The sequence below is a fragment of the Plectropomus leopardus genome, chromosome 18 (genome assembly GCF_008729295.1).
Source record: "Plectropomus leopardus isolate mb chromosome 18, YSFRI_Pleo_2.0, whole genome shotgun sequence".
Lineage (NCBI taxonomy): Eukaryota > Metazoa > Chordata > Actinopteri > Perciformes > Serranidae > Plectropomus > Plectropomus leopardus.
The window spans coordinates 14,195,770-14,211,911 of NC_056480.1; the positions used below are offsets into that span (position 1 = coordinate 14,195,770).

At 40.1% G+C, this 16,142-nt stretch overlaps 1 protein-coding gene across 5 annotated transcripts in view; it reads right to left on the reverse strand.

The window, feature by feature from the left end:
- Positions 1-2,837: 2,837 nt before the first annotated feature.
- Positions 2,838-16,142, reverse strand: part of col16a1 (collagen, type XVI, alpha 1) — an 84,362-nt gene continuing 71,057 nt past the window's right edge. For all 5 annotated transcript variants that reach the window (XM_042506500.1, XM_042506501.1, XM_042506502.1 and 2 more), the window contains 22 exons: positions 13,760-13,813; positions 13,615-13,668; positions 13,459-13,512; positions 13,328-13,372; positions 13,167-13,220; positions 13,051-13,086; positions 12,905-12,967; positions 12,754-12,825; positions 12,595-12,648; positions 12,416-12,460; positions 10,362-10,406; positions 10,067-10,120; positions 9,857-9,910; positions 9,713-9,763; positions 9,200-9,289; positions 9,043-9,078; positions 8,891-8,935; positions 5,850-6,044; positions 5,601-5,664; positions 5,276-5,452; positions 5,083-5,160; positions 2,838-4,418 (listed from right to left, as the gene is read on the reverse strand). In XM_042506500.1, coding sequence (XP_042362434.1) covers positions 4,225-4,418; positions 5,083-5,160; positions 5,276-5,452; positions 5,601-5,664; positions 5,850-6,044; positions 8,891-8,935; positions 9,043-9,078; positions 9,200-9,289; positions 9,713-9,763; positions 9,857-9,910; positions 10,067-10,120; positions 10,362-10,406; positions 12,416-12,460; positions 12,595-12,648; positions 12,754-12,825; positions 12,905-12,967; positions 13,051-13,086; positions 13,167-13,220; positions 13,328-13,372; positions 13,459-13,512; positions 13,615-13,668; positions 13,760-13,813 — 1,614 coding nt within the window. In that variant the 3' untranslated portion in view covers positions 2,838-4,224. The remainder of the gene's footprint in view (positions 4,419-5,082; positions 5,161-5,275; positions 5,453-5,600; positions 5,665-5,849; positions 6,045-8,890; positions 8,936-9,042; positions 9,079-9,199; positions 9,290-9,712; positions 9,764-9,856; positions 9,911-10,066; positions 10,121-10,361; positions 10,407-12,415; positions 12,461-12,594; positions 12,649-12,753; positions 12,826-12,904; positions 12,968-13,050; positions 13,087-13,166; positions 13,221-13,327; positions 13,373-13,458; positions 13,513-13,614; positions 13,669-13,759; positions 13,814-16,142) is intronic.

Sequence of the window (16,142 nt, forward strand, 5' to 3'; positions counted from 1 at the left end):
ATATTATTTTTCAGTGAGACAGATTAATAAATGCCATGGAGCAGTTTCTTAAAACACAGTTGAAATGACTGAATGTTAAGTTCAGTTGGTTAGAGGGCTTACCTGCAGACCATGAGATCAGTGGTTCAAAGTTCACGTAGAACAGGTGCAGCTGTTCAAATGAGTGTGAAAGAGAACGTCGAAAACGCTTAAACACCGCATGCATGTGCGTTGCGTTACGGCTCCGCTGCGGTTTTGCTCCGTAGTCCGCCGTCAGTCCCCACCGTTTGCGGTTTGAGTCCAGCACGGCGCAGCGCTGCCTGATCAGCTGGAGTGGCGAGACTGAGGAGTTCTCGCGGTAATTACAGAATCACGCGCATTATATCAGTACAGAAAAAAAACTCCATTCACACCGTGGATTATTAATAGTGATGTCGATTCACTTCCATAACTCCCAATAAGTTGTTCTGCGCTATTCCTTTCTATGGTTGTCCTTATAAAAGGATGCGTGGTGTCATAAATAATTTTGTGGTGTTCCACCACCCAAATTAACTTCTCTTCGCCCGTGTTGCTGGTAATGACCTCCGAAAACCTCTGACCTTTTGATACAGGCCTGGATCCGCTCATTTTGACGTTTTGTTGCTGTAGTTAAGTGAAATACAATCAGACGTAAACACGAAGTGTTTTATTTTGAAAATTGACCGGATGTTTTGATATTGTATCGCTGACTGATTTCCTGTCTGCTTTGTGTTAAATTCGGCTGAATTTATGAGATGTGCTCCGGCGTCCCGCAAAAATAGGAGCATTGCTTATCTGATCCGCAGGCCTCCGGACTGCTGACGGAGTCGATCCGCAACGCAGCGGAGTCAGTGAAAATGAACGCAGACTAGAGTGTGATCTATTTGCGCCGTCTGCCGTGAAGGACCGGAGAGTGAACACACATGGATCTAAATAGTAGTATCAGAAAGTCTGGCTCAGTGGTTTAGACGGCGGGTTTATATTGCTGAGGTTGAGGGATCGAGCCTTATTCGGAATATGTGGTTTTTCAAAGTTGCTGTTCAAATTTTCTCTTACATTGGCAGTTCGAGCCTCACGAACGAAGCGGTTATGCAACAGTACAAAATCCATGGCTGGACTTTAACATAATGCCTGAACTGGCAAAACCTGCACATGTTCCAGACAATTGTGTCAGTCCTCTCTAATGGACAAAGTATGTTATTACAGCACAGTTTCTAAATTACCTCAGATTTTACTTTTTTACTTTCAGATTTTTACATTTCTTTACCAATATTCCTTGATTTTTACGGACGCATCTGCCAATACTGGTTTTACCTGTTTTGGGACAACTTCACCTGATTTATCGTCCAAAACAATACATCACTTGACCGTTATGTGCCTTAATTTGTTCTGCAATATCACAGTCAGTGTCTACACTGTATCTACAGTTAAATGATATTTTATGGCATAAATAAAATAAAATATCGGCTAATATATCTGCATCAATCGATGCTCGGGCCTTTATTATATAATTCCCTCAGTTTCAAGAGGGCCTTCACTGACCGACCTGCGGTCGCTGCTCGGGCCCTAATAATTCCTTGCATTCCAAGAGGGTCCTTGCACCGTTTGATGCTTGGGCCCTAAATATAGTTTAATATGACTGTTTCCGTGACAGGTTTATGCCACACCATTATAACTTTATGTCATGCTATATTATGACTTTTTTGACATTTTTATATCATAGTGTTGTTTAGCACAGTTAAATGCTAGGCAGGGGCAGAGTGCCTTCTGTGCTTTGTTTTCTTTCTCTCTGCTTTCTTTTTCTCTCCACCCTGTTTTCTCTTCAGGTGCGAGCAGCCTGGTTAGTTCCACACCGTGTTGTTTCATAGGTCTGCTGATTGGTTCCCACATGCTGCTGGCCTGCCGATCATTGCTCAGGATCTCCGTCTTCGACAATCGGCTTTGAAACTGCAGGAGCTGCTGCTACACCTTGAGAGGTTTACAAAGTATAATGAAGGTATGTTTGTGCACTCATATAGCTTTTTTGTGTCTAGAAACACACAGTTTATTGGTTGGTGCCACCTTTGTATTCATTTTGATGAAGCTCTTTAGATCAGAAAGTAAGGTTTTTCATTTGTGATTTGTTTTTAGAGGTAGAGCTCAGTTAGGCCTGGTTTTGTTGTATTGATTTCTTTTGTTTTTTCACTTTTTTCCCATCCTTGCCCACATTTGAAAAAACTAGTGTAGTATGACATAAATACGCCATGAAAAAGTCATAGTAAAACGTGCCATAAAAATGTAAAAAAAAAAAAAAAAAAGAAAAGTCAAAGCATAGTGGGGAGTAAAAATGACAGTCATTGTATCATTATCATGAAATTGTCAACATAAAAAAGTCATAGTATGATGCCATAAAGCCATAGTATAGTATAAAATGAAAACGTAAAAAAAAAAAACAAAGTAGTATGTAGTAGTAGTAGCAGTAGTAGTAGTATGGCATAAAAATGTAATGTAAAAGTTATTTTAAAATAAAGTCACAGTACAGTGTCAGTAAAGAAGTCAAAGGGATGCCAAACAACTACAATGAGACCCGAAACATCTACAAAAAGATTCAAGGCAATTACAATTGTATGCAAATCTACAGAGACAAATAAACTAAAAAGATATGTAACCAGACTGCAAAGAGAGTCAAAACAACTACTAAAAGACTAATCAACTACAGAGAGCTGCAAAAGACAGAAATCTACATAGAGACCCACATAAATTGTAAGTGATACATAAAAACTGAAGTCCTGGTTTGCTCCTCTGTAGGAGTTTTTGTCAATGCACATTTTAAAACACAGGTAGATAACAAGAACACGATACAGCCTCTTTGAAAAGCAATTTATTTCAGTTGTAAATTTAACATTTCCCAAGGGTTATCTTTTGAAAAACAAGTATGACCACGGCTCATAGCTTAGACTGCAGGTTTAACTATGGAGATGGTAAGAGATTGTAATGATTTAAGAATCCAGAGACTTCCAGATATAGCAATACAAAAAATACCACCCCAAAATACAGTAACATGTAACACAAAAAATCCCTATTGTGATGTTTTTCTGAATATTTTCTTTATCCTTGCGTAATAGTGAGGACTTGGCAGCTGTGCTCAATGTGTTGCAATACAGTACGTGTGGCTCAATTATTGCTCCTATTTTCTAAAACAAGTGCCTGTTGAGGCAGACAGATGGCTATTACAGGTGCTTTGGAATACAAAATTAAATGAGATGCTTTAAAATGGCTTTTTCCAAAAAGACTGAAGTTAAAATGACACAAAATTAACTTTAGCAATACAATTACAAAAGTCAATATGCTTTCTTGTCTAAACACATTTTTTTCTTTTATAAACAATGTCTTTTACTAAACACATTATTCCATTTTGAAAGCGTATAGACCTTAGAAAAATATCCCTTTGGTATTCATTGTTGCTTTATAGCCATTGGCAATGAAAACTAAGTGGCTACCCATGTGTATGTCTTGTATCAAATCCATTGAAAGAAGTAAAAAAAAGCCACTATATATATATAAATATAAATATGTACAAAACAGTCAATCCATCGAAAAGGGTAGGAATGCTAGTTTTTGACATCTCTTTCTACAGAACTGAAATACATTTCGAGGGGTATTCTCGTACAAGTTAAATTTGAATGTATCACACCACAAGCACTGAGAATATTAATGCATATAAATGCATGGGATGCACTCGGAATGTGATTCTGCGAGAAGGGAACAAAGATATGAGAGGTGCAAGCAAAGTGCTACAATAATTGTGTGTATTCTCTTCCTACAGACAGACAAAGAAAATGAAAAAGAGAGAGGAGGCCAGAATTAATCAAGGAGAAGAAAATACAAATCATGATTCTTGTCACCTCCCCTGGGTTGTATGAAAATGTACAATAGGAGTGAAACACGGTGAGAATAAAGAGACAAGACCAAAATAAAAGGCAGTAATATAGCAATGAATTGGCATTCATAGGGAAAAAGATTGCAATAAAAATGTGTTGCTGGTGTGTCTTTGCAGGCCTCATTCCAGCGGGGCCCCTGGAAAGAAATTGTGGACTTTTGACTACAGCAGAAATCTGTGTAAGTAAATCTATACAATTCAACAGCAAAGGAGCTTCTTTATTTCAGCTTGTAGTGAGATTAAATAACTTCGGATCACGATCTCTTGCTTCCCTGTCCTCTCCATAGCGTCTGTGTCCCCTCTGCCCTCTACCAGGGGCCCTTCATAGGTGGGCCCTTGGGGCTGTACTCTACTTGATGGCTCATACAATCTCCAGGATTACAGCGTCCATCATGTCCCTTTGCACCAGGCTGCCCAGGAGGGCCTGGAATTCCAGGAACACCTTGCTGGCCAACAGAACCTGGAGGTCCCATCTTACCATAGCCTGGAGGGCCTGGAACACCTGGAAGGAGGGAAACGGAGAGGGAATGTAAAGACTGAGGAACTATCACTGCCATGCTACTTACCTTTAAAGAAAAGGTCAGTTTATCAGCTTTAATGCATTGATCATGATGTCATTAAGGTCTGCACATAATGTGCTCTTTTTTCCTTTTCTTTTCGTTTTAAATGGCTGGCTGACATTTTTGTCTTAGAGAGGCTTTACCGGGCTGAGTTCTAAAGCTAGAGTAATCATACTGGTATCACGAGAAACTGAAAGACCTAAGGAATCAAGTGACAGCATTTCACGCTAGCTTCTCAGCAAGTTGGCTGAATAACGCTCCAAAGTTAGCTTAAATTTTGGCATTGCATTGGAATTGCTTCACCTTGTCAATATGGACTTAATAAGTGTTTTGTAATACAAAATAGTGTAATTGAAAACATGTAATTAACGAAAAATAAATATATAATAAGTGACAAATCATCGTCTTAAAAATGAATCATTTGACAGCCCTAATTTAAAGGTAAAGTGTTGAGAAATAATTTGACACACATTGTCAGACTATTTTCAGGAGTAGCTTGAATATCTAAGGAAGGCTGTAGCAGATGTAAATGCCTCAACAAAATGTGACAGGAGAAAGGATTTACTGTGTTTGAGATCAATTTACTATTTACTGGGGATACATTACCTGGTGCCCCTGGAGGTCCAACATCTCCCATCTCTCCCACACCCTTATCTCCTTTCTGTCCATTTGGTCCTCGTGGTCCTACAGAAAGAGACAGTACATTTTAACTACGATAGACAGTTAACATGTGACAAATGATGAAACTTATGTCACAAACATTGTGCTTGAAAGATTATTGGTATAACTGATGGCTCACCAGGGGGTCCTTGGGCTCCTGGTCGGCCTTGTCTGCCGATCTGTCCCGGAAGTCCAGGTGCACCTGGGTTGCCGGGATTACCTGGAGATCCGTCTTTTCCTGGGGGCCCAGGCCTACCAGGGGATGCCACCATCTCTACTGGCATCTGCATGCGAGACATGTAGTAGGCCATTCTCTCTGGGGAGGGGAAACATGCAATAACAATGATGTCTCAGAAGAGAAATGGAGTAATCTTTGAAAGAGTGGTGTGCATGAAGTTAAAATACTCTAGAAACTGTAGCATTATCCCCAGGAAACATTCATATAATAATGCATATGCCCTCACCATCAAAGATCTTGATGACCTGCTGGCGAATGAAGTTCTTGACTTCATCATAGTTGACGACAGCCTGTTTGAGAAAAGAGAAATAAAGAGAGAAACAAAATGACAAACATTAATCAAGAGAGATAATTAACAAATTAATTATTTACAAGAGCAGATGGCGCTACTGAGTGCCTCTGGCCACTGTACTGTCTGTCACCACCTCTTCTCACAACCAGGCTAATTAAAAGTAAAAATTAAGCTGTATCTCACATCATTTCCTGGTGACCCTTGAGGTCCAGGGAGGCCAGGGGGGCCCGCTGAGCCAGGGCTTCCCCTCTCTCCTCTGGGTCCCACGGGGCCAATCATGGGCTGTGCGTCCTTTGAGTGGTAACCTCCACCACCAGGAGGTCCAGGTCTGCCTCTCTCCCCTGGAGGACCCCTCTGGCCTGCGGGGCCTGGTTCACCCTGGAAGACACAGAAATACATAGGAATGGTTGGTATAGAAGACAATCTCAGTCATGAAGGTTGTTCAATGGAAAAAATAGCATGTCATAAAAGTCACTGAAAAAGAGTACAGTGTGTATGTATGTTTATATATATGTGTATATATATATATATAAATGTGTGTGTATACATGTATATGTATTTCAATTTTCCCCTTTATCCTCCACCAGAGGCCTGGGAGCTGGAGGGTCATGTGAAGTATTCTAGGACTGCAATCATCTGGGATGAGATCTCTGACTTTGTTCCTGAAAACTGCTGGAGCCACTGACGCAGATGGGTGGGGGTTACAGACTGAATACGCAGAGGTACCACTGCTGCCTTAACACTCCAACCATCTCTAACTCCTCTTTCAGCCCTTGGTATTTCTCAAGCGTTTTTGGACAAAATGCTATAATCTGCCCTTTTTTTTGCCATTTTAGACGGCAGTAAACTAACTTATATGCTGTTTTGGAAAACACTACACTGTAACAATCATGCAATTTTGGAGGACATACTTTACTATGACTTCTTCATGCACTGTTTGAAGACATACTATAGTGTACCATTTTAATGCCATACTATGTAATACTATAGTATGACTCTTTTGTGCTGTTTATGACATTGTATAGTATGAGTTTTTGATGCCATTTTAGAAGACACATTTTGAGCCATTTTTTCGACATGCAAAATTACGTTTTGGCATTTCTTTCAAATAGGTATACTATCACGTGCTTCAACAAGCTGTACTATGTCAGTTTTAAGTGGGTTTTTTTTGACATGTCAAAAGTTGACGTTTTTCAACATACTATACAATGACGTTTTGAGCCATTTTTTGGCTTGCTATATTACGATGTTTTTGGCATTTCTTTACACATAGTATACCATGATGTGTATCCATGAGCTAAAATATATTGTTTTTAGGTATTTTTTTGGACATATCAAATTTTGACGTTTTTTAACACCCTACACCATGGCATATTAAGCCCTTTTTTCAAAATGCTAAATCAACATGTCCAATATCACATGTCCAAAAAGCAACTGCAAACCACATAAAATAGTGTGCCGAGACACGTCATGGCATATATAATGCAAAAACAGATCAAAACACCATAATTTAACATGTTGAAAAATATGACATGTCCCAAAAACTGTTGAAAACAGCTGGAAACAGTATAGAATAACCTGCCAAAACACACCATAGCAAAGAAAGTTGCATAAAGGGACAGAAAAAGCATAATTTGGCATGTTGAAAATCTGACCAAAACTCCAAGGCTATAGTAAGGCAAAATTTTCAAAATATGACATGTCCCAAAAACTGTTTAAAGTAGCTGAAACAGCTTAGAATAAACCTGCCAAAACACGCCATAACTATCAGCCACCTCTGCTATATGGATGACATTTTAACCATACGGTAAGAGTGAGCATGACATTGACTCAATGATCCAAATCACCAGGACCTACAGAAACAACATCAGGATGTCATTCAGGCTGGATAAGTGCAGACACATGATATTTAAGAGGTAAGATGGTCATAACTGAAGGAGTTGAACTACTAGAGGGAAACATAGAGGATGTACAGGACAGTTACAGATACTTTGTTATCCTACAGGCAAATGGGAACCGATATGAGGCTGCAAGGAAGTCAACCACAACTAAATACCTCCACAGAAGGTAAGCAAGTCCTGAAAAGTCAGCTAAATGGGAAGAACAAGTTGAAGGCCATCAGCACAAACGCACTGCCAGTCAGTACAGAAACAAGTCCCAAGCTCCAAATGGAAAACACCTCCAAAGGTGGTGGACAATGACAGGGCTGGACTTCCAGACTGACAAACTGCTGATAGCTAATGAACCAGACATTATAGTGGTCGATAGAAGAAAGCGGTAGTGATAGATATAGCAATCCCGAGCGATAGCTACATCAGACAGAAGGAACACAAAAAGCATATACCTATATCTATATATACATATATATATAATATATAGCTACAAAGAAAATGGTGGACTTTTATGTTCTGTTTAATTATTTTTTATACCTTTGAGAAGTACATGCAGATCATTATCAACAGCATTTTATGATGAAGCACACCCTTTCAGATAGTTTTGGGCCATGTCTATATCACTTTCCACACAACTAAGCCCACCATTTGAGTTGTTAAATACACTCTAAAAACAGCCTTGCTACATTAGCGACAGTGATTTATCAAGGACAAAGCAGCCCATAATGGACGTGTAATGTTTACATGTCAGTGACAGACAGGCGGCTCTTGAAATAGAGAGGAGGGAGAAGAATAGAGGAGTCCGTTCTCGTCTTTCTCCTCTGTTCTCCTCTTCTGTGCAGCTAAAACCCTGACAATGCCGTCCTGTCAGCGTGACAAATAGCCTCATCTAGCATCTCCCCTCAGGCTTAATAGCATTATCCTGCAGGCAGAGAATAACTTTATCACTGTTTCCACCTACATTACTGTAAGCCTGTGTCTGAGGAGAGATCCAACAGGCTCTACGGCTACAGAGGACTAGCAGGCAGTTTGGCGAGAGGTGAAGTGAGGTGAGGAGGAAGGAGGGTGTCAGTGGGAGGGTCGGAGGGTTAGTGAACTGATGACTGTGTTAAGTGTGGGTGCTGAGTGGGCAGAAATGGAGAGAGCAAGCGTGTTCAGCACCATAGAGTGCCGACCTAAGTCTCCCTGAGCTAAAAGGGACAGAGAAGGGGGCACCTCCTTGCATTAAGATGGTCTGCAGTGGTAATGGATGGTTGATGCTTGCCTTAATGATACACACACATACACACACACGCACACACACAAAATATACCACCCCGAGTCGTCTCTTACCTTTTGACCTGCCTGCCCGTTTTCCCCTGGTAGTCCTGCCGCTCCCTGTCAAAACAAAGATCCATCAAAGGAATGAAATATGCGCTTCACCACATCACTCTCTCTCTATTATACTTTTATTGGGCCAAAGACCACACCCAGACATTACTCACATCTTTACCAGGGGCACCATCGTTACCTGGCTCACCCTAAAAGACAAAGTCAAAGCAGAGGATAAAGAATCAAGCAGGATATATTTGCATGGGAGTAGCTGCATTGATGTTTTACTAAATTTGGGAGGGAAATTTTGGACAATTAAGAGGTGCTTACCATGAGCCCTGGATGCCCGGGTGGTCCTGGGGCTCCCCCCATCCCTGGGAGACCCCTCTCACCAGCTTGGCCCTTATCTCCTTTTATACCCTACAGAGGAAAGATGGAGATTCTTATCTATTGTTTGCACTTTAGCAAGACAGAATTTTAACTCTGTCTATTTTACCCTCTTACTTTCTCCTACACACACTTACAATAAACAGTATAGCTCATTATACACAACTCAAACACACATCAAACTTAGATGCCATTTACTTATCTCTGCTCATGTATCGTCTTCATGTTTTCTTTATTTTGAGTAGCTTCTGTGATTATTTACTGTGATCATAATTTATGTTGGCATTATTTGTTATGCTAACCACTCACTATTTACTTTATTTTATTCTGAAATCTCAAAAAGATATTTGGCTGCTGAAACAACCCATGTTTCCCTTGGTGAATATTAAATATTATATAATTTAATCTATTTCTTGTTTGTTAAAAAATATCATGGTTTTACAGCATTTCTCTTACCACTCCTGATGGACCAGGAGGTCCTGGTGGCCCAGCTGAGCCTGCGGGACCCTAAGGAGGAAAGTAAACATAAATTTAACACACTGACACACTACAATGTCAACAGAATATACATGCCCTGCATTAAAAGGGCAGTGAACTTACAATGTGGCCAGAGGGTCCAGGTCGTCCCTGAGCTCCTGGGGTACCAGGATCACCCTGGAGAGGTCACAGATCAACCTTTAGAAATCTCCAGGGTTACACTGACTGTAATATATACACACTTGCTTTGGGCTTGTTTGCACAGATTATCGACATGTGCTTTAATATTGATCCAAATCCACTAGGGATAGTGACTGACAAAAAATTACTCACCTCGTGTCCTGGTCTGCCTGGTGATCCTGGTGGACCTGCAGGCCCAGCTTCGCCCTGAGGTAATAAGAGCGTATTAAAATGAAATGCAGGAAGCATGAGTGGAATGTATCACCCTTCTACTGGGAACTCAAAATAAAGTAGCACAGCAACAACAACAGGACTTGTCTTTTGACAGTTTTCATAATCACCAGTTTGATAAAACAACTTGGCCTAATGCACAAGCAACAGACAGCAATGGTAAGTTGACAAACAGACAGACATGGTGTGATGGTAAAGCAATGAGTTGTTGGCTAACCTTCTGTCCAGGGAAGCCAACATGGCCGGTTTTCCCTTTGAATCCCTGAGGAGAGACATCAAAGAGAATGAGATTGGTACAGTATCAAAATTCACAAAGTCGAGGCTGCCAAAGAAGAGGCAGACGTGTCTTTGAAATCCCAAACACCTGCTCTCGGGTAGAACACAAACTGAGATACAGAGAGTTAGTGGGAGAAATGAAGGGAAGGGAGGTAGCTATTCGTTTCTTCACTGAAGCTGACTGCAGTGACTATCTCTGCTGTGTCAGTATACATGACAGAGAGATCTTAGACGAAGATGGGAAGCTTAGAAGTCTCAAATGGGGCCACATCACCAGTGATATCTACGGCATTAACAAGACTCAGTAATGATCACGCAAACATGAGTCACAGTCCACAGTCATTTGACTTGGGTGCTGTTGGTGGAGCTACACAAAAGTCAAGAATTAAGATTACGCCCGTCTTGACCTGTTTTAAAACTTTTCTATACATATGTATTTATTTTTAATCCAAAATGCAAGTCACAATCTCAAGAGCACAATAAATTCACCCATCGTTGGCAATCCATCTCTCTATTAAGAGCTTTAGATAGGTGTTCAATGAAAAATGTTTAGTCATGCAGGGTGATTTGCATACTAGTTTGCTGTCTGTGAAACTCAAGGTTAGCCGCGACAATACAATTCTTCTGATGCATTGTATAAAAAGTATGCCCATCAGTTTGGATTTGCCATAACAAGCTGCTGTATGAGAAAAATAACTAGCGCATTGCTGATGTGAATATTTGGAAAAACACAACCTACATTGTTTCTAAATGTTTCCTTGCGGGTTATATCTAAATGTTTTAACATGAGTAAGGGTCTACATCGTCCTCACAATCTCTGTATTGTCTGTATCTGTAGGCTTTCAGAAAAAGTAAAACAATACGGATGAAATGAACGCAGAGTGCAGAAAGAGGGTTTTGACCGTTTTCTCATACATATCTAACGTTGGACATAAATGAGCCCTTAGTTAAAGATGTTAGCATCCTAATATTGGCATCAACACAAAGTGCAGCTTAGGTTGATGGAAATGTAATTATGGTGTCCTGATGATGGTGCTAATAGAAAGATTAAGGAACAAGTAAATTATGACAGAATATCCTGGGACATCATTGTATGTATCACACTTCATGGCAATCCATTAGGGAAGGGAATCACCTTATAATTCCATCTTCAATTCAAGTTAGTGCAATTACACAAAGTTTATCTGTTTTTTGATGCATTTTTTTTCTTGTGTGACTACTTACTACTTTTAAAACATAGTACATTTGTAATGACATATGATTAAAATGAGCAGATGGATTTACCTTTAATAAAAAAAAAAAATGTGATGTGATATGTGATGGCAACAACTGAAATTCCCAAGTCTGGGCTTCAAAATGGCAGTCCACAAACCAATGGGTGACATAACAATAGCCACATTCATGATTTTGTGCAGTCTGTGCTTAGAAAGTGAATTGGTTTAGCAGTAAAGAATTGTCTTTTAAAAAATTGTTGCAAGCGACCATGATGTCAAGCATTGAAATTTAAATTTTCCAAATATTTAGTTTTCTGCTTCAAGATTATCTTTCAAAAGAGAATCCTGATGCATCTAAGAATTGAATTCCACCATCCCCAAAATCTACGGGACTGCCACAGTTAGTACTCAAATATATAAATGTGAACCTCATAGTGGTGCAGAAGGAATAGTCAGGAGACTAACATGGATAAAAATGTCAGTATAAACACTATGACTGAAGAAGCAGATTCAGACACAGAATTAATTAAAACCTTATTTTTGTAATTTTCTTCAACTGTCTGACTCTTGCTGCATTCTTTCAGTCTACATATTACAGAAGGTCAAAGGGTTACAAATGATTCATCCGGACTGGTACAAAAATGTTTTATTTTAAGATCTGGTTTGGACACCACTTCAGGATATACACAGTATACTACTCATGCTTAATTTATGTTGTTTTCTGCACTGGATAGAGACAGAATCGAACCAGGTCATGGAAAATTTTAGAGGTGATACTTACTGGGATTCCTCGTGGACCTGCTGGGCCTGGGGGGCCTGCCTCTCCCTGATAAATGAAAAAATAGCCGGCACCATAGGTCAACTGTTGTATGCATGTATTTAACTTTACCAAGTAAAGCGTAACCTTAGCATGTGTTTTAATATTCTGCTTGTATGTGAGGATGCTTGTGAGTAACTTACCCGTAGCCCTGGTTTCCCATCTTTTCCATCCAATCCCTCAATCCCAGGGGGGCCCTTTTATTACAAACACAGATGGAGAGTGCAAATGAGGACACTGAATAGTTTACAGGTCATAGATATGTTTAAGTGGGTCAAGCTTGTAATATAACATCTATATACCATCAGCCCAGGAGAGCCTGAGGAGCCTGGGGGTCCAGTTGGTCCCTGGGAGCCTTGCATGCCATCATTGCCCTTTGAGAGGAGACATATTTATTACAACATATGTCAATTTTGAATGCAAAACTAAGCTAAATGTGTGATTTGAACTCACTTTGTCACCTCTGAGCCCAGGGGAACCTTCCTTTCCAGGTTTGCCAGCAGGACCTGGTGCACCCTAAAGAAATACAGAGATACAAAGTCACTACAACTACTACAAAGGCAAGAATTTTCTCTAGATGAGTTAATGCATTTACATACTGGTGGTCCTGGGAAACCTGGTGGTCCTGAGAAACCCTTGAAACAAGAAAAGATTAACATGAATATGTATTTGGTTTCTAATAGTCATATTTTCTTTTATGTAAATGCATACAAACCTGATCTCCTTTGGCACCAACAGGCCCTGCTGGTCCTGTGTCTCCTTTATTGCCCTGCAGACACAGATGGGCATAAATTATTCTGTTATTACAATTTGTAATGATAAATGAGGAAGCTAGCTCTGAATATTGCTGAGCAAAATTTATGATGAAACACTGACCGGTGCACCAGCCGTTCCTTGGTAACCAGGGGTACCAGGAGGTCCCTGAAGAGGCAAAAGAAATGTTAGCCAGTAATACGCAACACAGATGCACTGTGTGTTTATATAACATTGACAGTGTAATGGCTTACTGATTCTCCTTTCTGACCACTGCTTCCTGGGCTCCCACGTTCACCCTTCAGTCCCTGACAAACACATATAGACAGTCAATCAATGTAACCACCCCTCCATCCATTAAAACTGTCAGATTGCTCTCCTTTGTAATGAGGCAGGTGAGAGTAACTTACAGGTAGTCCAGGCGGTCCCATGGCTCCTGGATATCCGGACGACCCCGTAGGGCCCTGAGGTGAAATTCATACAATCAATCAAGCGTGGAAAAAATGGTTTCTCTACATGTTATGATTTCGGGGAAACTGATTGGCATATACTCGCCTGTTCGCCCTTTGTTCCTGGGAGGCCTGGTAACCCTCGCTCGCCCTGCTGACCCTGAGAATGTCAGAGTGAGGAATGATTAGAAAATGAAGGAGAGGATGTGATACGTATGCTGTCCGGTGAAAATGAGCCAAGGACAAGGCAAGTCAATATCAAACAGAGGAAAAAGCTAACTGGCTTGTGCCATCTCCCTTTGGGAGAGCCTCCATTTGATTTTGTCCTCTGCTCTACACCTTCACCAGACTTCAGGATGGTGATTCACGTCTGTGATGGTGATGTCCAGAGGCTAAACATTGCCCGCTCACTCCAGTTGGATGTTAAATTAAATGTTTATTCCCCCAACACAAGCAAATGATAAAATGTTGCGTCCCTCCTTTTGTCCCATCTTCCTTTATTGTATTGCAGATTCAGGTGCAAACTCTACCAAAGCTGCACACTTCATTAAGTCATTTATCTCTTTAGGAATCCAAACAAACAGAGACAATCAGCAGTATGCGTGTTACTAAGCAACAAAATATATGATCACACTGACTTCACTTCTGTAACACAGAAAATTTAAACTCTAATTCAATATTGAATGCTGTTTTGACATAAACATTAATATGCATGTGCGAGTGTGACCCGTTGCCTAGCAACAGCTGCTGTAAGCGGAAGACAGATGAGTGCTGGAACAAAAGAGAGCGAAGTTGGAGTGAATAAAAGAATGTCAAAGGGAAGCTGGGTGCTTTTAAGAAGGTGGTACATGAGATGGATAATTAACTGTTTAGCTAATTGTCCCTTTAGAATAAATAAACAAAGCTGAACATCAGAAAAATGGTAAGAATATCACTGTGAGATATTAGTTATTAGCATGATTACTGAGGGCTGTAATTTAGTGAAAGTAATTACTAATTGATCATACTGAGGAGAAACTAATTAGTAGCTCATCATTGTGAGTAACTTCCTCGCCACTGAATATGAGTGATATAATCAGCAGCAGGGTCACACGTCTCTCCCTCTCAAACACTATAAACAGAAACACCACGGCACGCAGCAGAGGCTAACACCTGCTATAAAGTCTTACTACGCCGCAAATGGATCCCATGCAGCGCTCACACAGCACATCTATTTAGCATCTCTGTTCTCCTAAAACAATAAATCTGTATGAGGAGGAGGAAGGGGAGGGGCTGTGTCTGCACAGCAGTTCCACTCTCCATCACTTAGACGGGGGAATAATTGAACAACTGAAAAAAGAGACAACCAAATCGTTTCCTCATCTGAAATAACTTTCATTAAAGAGCCACGGGGAGAGGCAGGGAGCACGGAGAGATGGCATAGATGTCATAATCAAGGGCTGCTTGATTTGAAAGTGAGATGATCTGTATTTGAGAGAGTCAAAAGGAAAGAGGAGAGTAGGTTAGATAAAGGTATTAAAGTCAGAGGTGGAATGTAACTAAGCACACGCACTGTTCTGTTGTGAGTTGTTTGTACTATTTCTACTTAATGCTACTTTAAACTTTTATTTCATTAGATTTCAGGGGACACTACTGTACATATTACTTAACTGCATTTATTTAGAAGCTGTATTAACTTTTAAAATTAAGATTCTACATTAAAAGAAAATAAGCATATCTAATAACTTCTAAGAAACAATTGTTATAGTCCTCCTCCATACATGTTTAAAGTGTGTAAGAAATACCGCTACTAACATTTTGTTAAACCTGGTTTTCCTACATAATATTTTTAAATAAAATCTGCCCTTTCTCCCTCATTAAGAAATTTTGGATCTGGCCTATGTCCCTCCCACAGCTTTCTGTTGTCTCCATTGCTGCTTACACTAGGTTGCCAGGTGAAAGAGCAGTGTGCATTAAGATATTATACACCTATGATAATCATTATCACATACATGTACTACCATATATGCATGTAGCATACGTAGTATCATAAAGTACATTTATTAATATTCACATCTCTATTACTATTGCTATTGTGATCATTGTTGCTTTACATCTCTCTGTCTCTCTCTCTCTCTCTATTTTCCATGTATCATTTTGTCATATTGATTACTTTAATTTTATTATGTCGATCTGTTCTGTACACACAACATCTATTGCATGTCTGTCCATCCTGGAAGAGCAATCCCTACTCAGTTGCGCTTTCCCAGGTTTCTACCTTTTTTCCCCATTAAAGGTTTTTTTTTGGGGGGTGGGGGGGGGGGAGTTTTGCCTTTTCCTCTGTGAGGGTTCAAGGACAGAGTGGTGTCATATGCTACAATGCCCTTTAAGGAAAACTGTGATTTGTAATACTGAGCTTTATAAATAAAACTCAGGTAAGTAATCCATTGTACACTGGCTGAGGCTAATTGGCATCATTGATTTTTTCTTATGTTGTTTATGAGCTTGTT